Here is a 9,485-nt window from a genome sequence, read left to right on the forward strand (position 1 = left end):
CTAACCATGGGTCAAAACCAGTTTCTTGCCCAGAGTTCTCCGCAGGGCTGCCTTCACTTCCTTGTTCCGCAAACTATAGATGATGGGGTTCAGCATGGATGTCACCGCTGTGTAGAAGAGGGCTAGGAGTTTATCTGTTCCTGGTGAGTGGCTAGCCTTGGGCCTCAAATAGGTAACAGATGTGGAGCCATAGAAGAGGGTTACCACAAGTAGGTGGGAGGAACAGGTGGAGAGAGCTTTATGGCGGCCCTCAGGAGAGGGCATGACCAGCACTGCAGCCAGAATCCTAGCATAGGAAGCAAGGATCAACACAAATGGGCTGGAAATGCAAAGGACTGCCGCCACAAACATGGCCACCTCGTTATGGGATGTGTCTCCACAGGCCAGCGCCAGGATAGGTGGGAGATCACAGAAGAAATGGTCAATCTCACAGGGGCCACAGAAGTCCAAGGAGAAAATGTAATTGGTCTGGCCCAAGCCTACTATGCATCCCATTCCCCAAGAAACCAGCGCCAAGTGGGCGCACACCCCACGACTCATCCTTGTGGCATAGTGGAGTGGGGAGCAGATGGCTATGTAGCGGTCAAAAGCCATGGCCGCCAAAAGGCAGCACTCGGTGATACCGAAGAAAATGAAGAAGAACATCTGTGTGGCGCAGCCCTCCCGAGAGATTCCCCGGGCCTCACTCACGAGGCTCTGCAGCATCTTGGGAATGACAGAGCACGTGTAGCCAATCTCCAGGAGAGACAGGTTGGCCAGGAAGAAGTACATGGGGGTGTGGAGCGCTGAGTTGGTGCAGATGGCAAGCGCTATGAGAGCATTGCCTGTCAAGGATGCTAGGAACATGAGGAGGACCAGGGTGAATAGCAGGAAACACTGTTCAGAGACCTCGGAGAACTTGGCAAAGGAGAATCGTTTGACAGACAAGCTGTTTTCCTGCCACAGGGAGCAATTGAGGCTCATCTCCTGGAAAAGAGAAGACCAAAGTCATCTGAGATGTGTGTGTGTGTGTGTGTGTGTGTTTTCAAATGAGGGACATTAGTTATTAATTTTAGGGTCTTATATAAATCAAATAAATCTCTTCTAAAGTTCCCAAACTCTAGAAATTACCAATCATCATCATATTTTTCAAAGAAAAAATAAATTCTTTTCTATGTTGACTGTTCTGAGGTTTCTTTGATGTACTCAGTCACCTTGAAATGGAAGAATGAAAATTGCCACCCTGTTTTTCCTCCATTCCTTGCTCTAATGAATTGTCAAATGCAAAGTAAAGGTTTTCCAAGTTATTCAGTTCTCTTAATTTTCCATTGCTGTTGGTTTTCTTCTCTCCAGACATGTATTCAACAACTATTGAGAACAGAGCAGTTTTTACTTTGTTGTGCAGATTCAATAATGCATAAAATTAGTTTTTTCCACAAGTGGCATTTATAGTTCAGTGAAGGAAAAGGGAAATTGAAATAATTTCTGAATAAATAAATAGTTTCAGCAATGATTTTAATTATAACCCGGACATGTCCTGATTACAAACTAACCTTGATCAGATGATTAGAGTGGGTTGTTGAGACCAAGAAACATCCTGAGATGTTAAGACATTGTTGTAGCCATTCACACTGTTTCTCCACTGTACTACTGAGAGATATCAGCAACTCTATGAGAGCATTCTTTGGTAAATTAAAACTCAACTCTCTTAATATGATTCAGAAAATCCATGACTCCAGTTACTGATAACTAATAGAAATGTGATCTCATCTTTTATGAAACTGGACATAATATTAAGTCCTGTCTAAATATATACACTGTCTAGTATGTACCTTACTTATATATACATATATATTATTCTCTCATGGGTATGCATCTATGGCTGTGAAACACAGTGAAATATCTTTTAAGTATCAACATAGCTTTATCTCTTTTCTGGAAATCTCTTCCTGAATTCTGCCCTCTCATGTTTTTGTATTGGTCAGTTCCATCCCCTGCATTGTATTCCACTACCATATAACTTTCTGAAAGCATTTCCATCAATCTGGTAGCCCTTGCTCTCTCTCTCTCTCTCTCTCTCTCTCTCTCTCTCTCTCTCTCTCTCTTTAAATCTGAAAGTAGCCCCTGATATTGGCACAAAGCAAGAGTTTTATTCACTTAGTTAACTTTTTCTTACCACTCTATGATCCATGCTTTCCAATAAATAAGTTCTTGGGTATTGAAAAAAATTTCTACTGCCAAAAATTACTCCAGCTTTTTATGAATTCTGTCTATGTTGTATGGTATAATTTATGAAGTTAAATTTTATTTCACTCAAGTGTCCCAAATATGACAGTCATTTTTGCTCTCCAAGTGATAATTATCAAGTCCTGATGAACAACTCTTACTTACTCTTTGGGTGGTATACTGAAATATGGAACTTTGGGGGCATGTCAGAAATAAATAGTAAAGAATGGCCTTTGAAATTCTAAACTTCCTGCTCAATTAAAAGACTTCCCCATGGAGAAGTTCAAAGCCACAAGTAGGCTGCTTTGACAATAATGGAGCACCATTGATTTGTTTTGTGCTAGTGATCATTAGGAATGACCATAGATTGACTCAGTTCTTATTGAGTCTGCTTTTATACTAAAACTTCCTTTGTTTTCTATGAGCTAGAACCTATGACACATTATTAGGCATTGCATTTGAAGCAGTGTAGGTTTCAGTGATAATGAATATTAAGCTCCATTATTATGTAATTGCTATTTCTAAAATGTTTTTTTACTAGTACACACATATGTGTATGCATGTATATATATACATATATGTATAAAGTGATTCATTAACATAGTCTAGTAGATAGTAGAAACTAATTTAAGATGAGTAAATTTTATGTTCTGGATAATTCCCATTTCCAAACAATAAAATATATAAATACTTTAGTTTCTTTTTAGCTAATTACTTTAGAAAAACTTATAGCTATTTTCTGACAGTAGAACTAGATACCTGCATAAATTGTTATCTTCTTCACTGGAGACAAGAGTAAATTAAAATAATGGCAATAATTGAAAAAACATTTGTGTATCAGATGACCAAATTTTTGTCATTAACTAACAGATCACACTACTTGCAAGATGTTATCTATAAACATACCTTCAATCACAACATTTGTTAGGGAGAATTAGATGGTTATTCTTTCTGATGAGCCAATCTATTGATTTGATCTCTTTGTAACATCCCCAAAGTCAGATAAAATAAGTCTTCCCCATTGTCATTTCTAAAACTTCTGTACTGAGAAAATTTTGGTACAGTCAGGGGCAGTGTCTGATCTCATGGAGATTATATGTTTTCATGAAAGAATATTATATCTGTCTGAACAATGTCCCTGCCTATACACACACACACGTGTGCATGTGCATGTGTGCACACACATACACACAAGCATACAAAGCTATATAGAAATATACTGATCATGTGACTATTATTTGAAATTGCCAACAAAACAATTCCGAAATATATCACACTGCAATTTTCTTCTGTATTCCAAATCCTTAACCTTTAACTTCCCCACAGACATAATTTCTTCCCACTGGAGAGTGGCAGGAAGTAGTTTGATTGTGTCTCTTGAGGGTTGTCATGGACAGTTCTAGCTCTAATTTTAGGTAAGGAAACAAAACAAATGTAAAATGGAGAAAAATCTACAGTGTACTGTAATGAATGACACACTTATGTTATTTGTATGATGGACTATGTACACAGTATGATATAAACTATAGTGCGATACCCTATTGCAATTAATTTTTTGACCACTCTACAGTATTATTATAAGTTTAAAAAAATTCAACAACTATCAAATATTCATCAAGAGTAATAAATAAACAGGATAACAAATAGACAAGTTACAAATACATATCATATATAATATATAATTTATATCTATGATATCTTGGACTTTCTTTTCACTATGGCTGGTGATGTTTTGTTGTGATGGTTTTGTCTTTGCGGATGTGTCTTATTAAGAACAGATAATTCTGATGAACTTCTAAACAATATTTTCTCTTCTCCCTCTGCCAAAATCTTGAAGGAATTTTTTTCTCTGATATTAACTCTAGGAACTGATTTAGATCCTGGAAATAGTAACAATCACAAAAAATGTTGTGGTGCTACATGAATTGGCCTTGCAGTAGTTTTTTAAGCCCCACATTTGAACATACTGAACCCCTCAGAAATTCAATTATTTTTCAGGGTCTTTGAACTCAGAATTGGTTACACAACTTTTTTTTTTTTGTGAATCTCTGTTTATATGAGCTGTAACTCCTTGTCATCACTTCAACTTCTCTAAAATTCAGAGCAGCAGAGCAATCTGTATTGTCATCTTTCTACTTAATACAAGAGTTGTTTTTGTAAATATCACGTGTGATTACAGGACAGTGATACCTAAGCTCTTTATATGTGGAACTGAAAACCACACCTTACTATCAGTTTTTCCCTACCTAATCAGTATTTGAAAACCTTTTTAGTGTAAGTGAATTATACAAAGAGGTTTCTGCATTATGTTTCACTGTATTTTTAGGATGTACTTTGAATTTACCTTCTATTCGAATATTTCTTAACCCTCATGCCCTTTCCATTCAAACAGTTTTTTACTGGGTTTCATTATGCTATTTTCATACATAGATATAGATTTAATTTGATCATACTTATGCCCTTTGGTTTCAAAACCTTTTCCGCTCCCCACATCCCCACATGACCATTCTAATTTTACAAATATGCTATTTATTAAATGTCTACACTGTAAGGAACTCTAGAGATGAGCTGTTAGTCCTGGAAAGGGTTAAGAGGTTGGAAGGCCATCTATGTTACTACCCTAAGTATGGTGATTATGTTAGAGCTGTTTGGACACTAAAAGCTTCAGACCACGGACATAAGATGAAAGTCTATTACAGTTGGAATGTTTATTGCTGCCCACTGCTTCCTAATGATAAAGAAATCAATTATCACTATGTATATGAACTATACCTCATGTTAATGGTTGTAACTACAAAGGTAGATTGAAAACCAAGTTTTTGCACTTAGCTGTAGTCACCTCTCCTGTACTGAACTAAATAAATAAGCTTGATCACAGGAACTGGGGTTTCAGAAGCTGGTGACTGCTGGAGCCCCTGGCTCCCCCTTTTCCATCCTCTGTTTCCTTTCTCAGTTCTTTGATCCCAGTATTTACTCGTTCTTCTGTCCCTGATTCTAATTAGCAACACTGCACTCTGGGTATGACTGAAAATATATATTTGTCTTTGTGACCTGGAGTTATGTTGCTTACAACAATGATTTCTAGTTCTATTCATTTTTCTACCTGCTACCTAATTTTAGTTGTCTTTCTTGCTGAGCATTCTCCATTGGTTACAGGTACCACATTTTTGTCATTCTTTGGTCAGTTGGACACCTAGGCTAATAAAATAGTTCAGCTCGTATGAATTGTGTTGAAATAGACACAGATGTTCATGTATCTTTATTATCAGGTATGTTAACTTTGGCTATATGTCAAAGAGTATTATTGCCGGCTTAATTTTCTGAAGAAGCTTCATACTTATTTTCATAGTGGCCGCACAGATTTTCATTCTGACTATCAATATGTAAGAGGTTGTGTTTTTTTTTTTCCTGCATCTTCACCAGCTTTTTTTTCAAATGAAGAAAGCTATTCAGAATGGTTGAAATGGAATCTCAATGTCATATTAATTTTCATTTCCTTAATGACTGAGTGTTGAACATATATATTCATGTATTTACTTGCCACTAGTATTTCTCCTTTTGAGAGATGTCCAATTTGCTGGTTCATTTCTTGAGCTGGTTATTTCTGTCAATATTTTGAGACCTTGTATAGTCTCTGTGTTATTCCTTTATCTAATGAGTACCTTGAAAAGATTTCCACCCATTGTATAGAATGTCTTTTTGTTCTTGAAATTGTGTTTTCATGTGAGTAATATTTTTGTTTGATGCAATCTCACTTGTAAATTCCTGCTCATATTTCCTAAGAAAATACAGCCCTATTTATAAAGTCATTAACTATACCTATAACTCTGTAGTATTTCCTCTATGTTTCCCTATACTCGTTTCAAGATCCAAGTCTTACATTAAGATATTGGTGATATTGTAGCTATGCCTGTAATCAAAACTAATCAAAATGAAGGCATCAGACAAACTCAAGAATTGGCTTGAGAGAATCCATCTGAAACCGGTTGGGCCTGGTCTACTCGTCTGTGGTCAGGAAGAAGGATCATGGTGTGAAACCAGATCCAGGCCAAAACAAGGGTCCTTATAAGAATAATTACTTTAAAATAGGGGTTGAGGACATGACTGAAGCAATATACTGCCTGCCGAGCAAAATGCAAGGAGGGTGTGAGTTCCAAACCCTAATAATGAAAAAAAGATCTTTTGTCCATTTTGAATTCATTTTGTTACCACATGAGAAGTAAAATTCCAGTTTCAATATTCTATATGTGACAATCCTGTTTTCTCGGTATCATTTTTTAAAGAGGCTGTCTATTCTCCATTGTGTGCTTTTGGCTCCTTTTACAAAAAACAAGATGGTTATGAGTTGATGGACTTATTTTGGGGAGCTATTCTATTCTATTGGTTGGCAGTACTTCTTATGTGCCAATACCATGCTGTTGGTGTTAGTATGGTCCTGAAAAATCTGAAGTCAGTTATTAAATTCCTCTAGCACTGTTCCATTTGCACAGAAATCCCTTAGCTACATGTAAATCTTTTATGGTTCAATTTCAGTGTTAAGATTGATTTTTTTTCTACTTCTGAGACTACAGTGAGATAGACTTTTTGATGGGAAATTTCATTGAATCTCCAGACAGCTTTTAGCAATATGGTTATTTTCAAAATATTAATCCTTCTAATCCACGTACATGGGCTGTTTTCCTTTCTTAGTGTCTTCTTCAATTACTTTTTCAATGTTTTATACTTTCTGTTAGATATTTTTCCTTCTTAGGTAAGTTTATTCCTGAGTATCATTCTGAGTCTGTTAGATAAATGAGATTCCTCTGATTTGCTTTGCAACTTACTGGTTGTTGTGATATAAACAATTTTAGTGATTTTCACTAAGTTGATTATGTATCATACCACTTTGCCAGATTTTTTGAATCATATCTGAAATTTTTTAAGTAGAATTTTTTAAATCTAAAGGGTTTTGTTCACTACAAGATCTCATTTTCTCCAAATAGTTACAGTTTGTCTTCCAGAAGAAATGGATTCCCATTTCTCTGTTTGTCTTTTCTTCCCCGGAGATTTGTCTCCCTCTTGAATACACTGATTAAACTTAGCCTGATGAGAATTCCAACAGTGCCCATTGAATAAACAAGCTAAATAGCATCCACCTGCAGATAATTCAAGCCAAGAGATCATAGAAGAATGATTGTGGTAGCAAGCTGAACATGCATCCTTACTCAATGGCCTATACTGAAACTGTAGCCATGACTCAAATTTTCATCTCTGCCACCAACAGCCTCTAGAGCTGAATTTGTCATTTTCTGGGAAGGTATGACATTCTTTCTAACATTAAGTATAAACAAGGAAAGCTTATTGTGAAAGCTGAGGAAATCCAGGGAAACCCCATTTTCAGTGACCTAAAACCACCATTTCCTCATTTTGGTTAACAAGAATGTGAGAAGGGAGAATAGTGCTGTTCTTGAGTCTCATTGGAAAATACCAGGCATTTATGGGGCACACAGACCCATGAAGACAAATCTTGTGATGATGAAGCTGTACAAGTGAAGTGAAGCTAGTTATGCACTGTATTTCCTGCGGGAGATACTTAATTCCTTGAAAGAATATGATTCTTTCAGTGTTTATTTTAGAAGTTATTGCCTGAGAGTGTTAAGTGTTTTGGTCTTACCACTAAAATATTTGAGCATGTAACCACCACTGTCAATCTCTTTCTTTTGTTTAAGGATAATTATCCTCCACTCAAAAGCATAATAGTTTGTGTTCACAAAATTTCAATATGCAATTCACTATTGTGAGCTCCAAATAAAATTTAGCACAAATTTTCTATACACGGCAATGTATAATAATGACCTGAGACCACATATAAGCAAGGTTCTTAGAAATGTTAACTTTCTAGTTAGGATCATTGAGAGAAAATTAAAAAATTTCATTGCAAGACCCTTTTTTGAAATTGTTACTGTAAAGGTGATATTCAGAGGATTATAGTTACATAAATTTGGTAATGTGTACATTTCTTTGTGAAAAGGTCATCACTTCCAACATGTTCTCCCAGGTTGTCTCTCCCATCCCTATCATTTATTGTAAAGTTCATTTTCAACATAGTGTTTAGTGTGTATCACTGTTGACTTAGTTCATCCTTTGTCCCACCATTTCTCTGCTTCCCTTTACCCTCCTCCAAAGAGATAAATTCACGAGAGACAAAAGGTACAGAAAACTAAAAGAGCAACATAGGAGAAACAAAAACAAAACAACAAAAATGCTCTTGATTTCATTTCTTGGAGTTCATTTACATAAATATCATTTAAAAATTTTCTTGTCAAGGTGATGTACAGAGGAGTTACAGTTATATACATAAGGTAGTGAGTACATTTGTCAAAATTGTTACCTCCTCCCTCATTTTTCTCCCACCTTCACTCCTTCCCAACTCCCTCAGCCTGAGTTGTAGAGTTAGTTTACAACAGATTGCCTTGTAAGTATTGCTGCTGCATTGGTTTGCCTTTTATATCATTTTATGTGACCATATGTTGATAATTATTGAGCCTTTGTGATACTTTCCAAAGGCCTTTCCTTAGGGAAGAAATTTTCAAACTTGAATCACAGAGTTAATGGATCAGGTATAATCTGGGGGATCCTAAATGGACCACTCAGAGATACAGACAATCATAACTACATACCTTAATCTTTTCAAGAGACTAGTTTACAGTGCAATTGCATAAAATACACTGTAAACTATTCCATAATTCAAAAAATATCAAGAGGCTACTATACTATACTAGGTGATTGAATTCATGTATTCTTGGATCAATACTGTCTTACAGCATGTCTTTCACCTGGGGAAATAGCTTGCTAATTGAGAATAATGAATTAGAATCTTCTGTAGAGCAATATTTACAGAGTACCAATGACTAATATAGAGACATCAAAGAAGTTTCTCTCCATTTTATCACTGGTTCTACTTTCAGTAATTGATTGCTTCTTAGGAAAACAAAGGAATATTTATTATACTCACATATTAAGGTACCTCCTTAATATTAAACCTCATCTTCTTGTGATTATAACTATATAAACCTTCTCTCTCAAAGTCTTGTCTACTCTGAGTTCTTTTTAAATATATGTATTAGAGTTATCATAGATTTATGGGTTTAGTTACTGCTTTTCTTTAGTGTGTTAGATTATTTGACAGGGTACACATTGATGGTATATGTATGTAATATTAGATAATTTGACATACATCTCACACTCATTTTAGTGCATGTCTTAGTGACTTTTGTATGCTTTGTATTTTCTGTTTTAAA

At 35.7% G+C, this 9,485-nt stretch overlaps 1 protein-coding gene across 1 annotated transcript; it reads right to left on the reverse strand.

Annotated features, from left to right (window-relative positions):
* On the reverse strand, positions 1 to 966 carry LOC125353581 (olfactory receptor 10C1-like). The gene has a single exon (XM_048349271.1). The coding sequence runs from the start codon at positions 961 to 963 to the stop codon at positions 1 to 3; it is 963 nt and encodes a 320-aa protein (XP_048205228.1). The 5' UTR covers positions 964 to 966.
* Between the last annotated feature and the right edge of the window lie 8,519 nt (positions 967 to 9,485).

This window comes from Perognathus longimembris, chromosome 6 (assembly GCF_023159225.1).
Source record: "Perognathus longimembris pacificus isolate PPM17 chromosome 6, ASM2315922v1, whole genome shotgun sequence".
Taxonomy (NCBI): domain Eukaryota; kingdom Metazoa; phylum Chordata; class Mammalia; order Rodentia; family Heteromyidae; genus Perognathus; species Perognathus longimembris.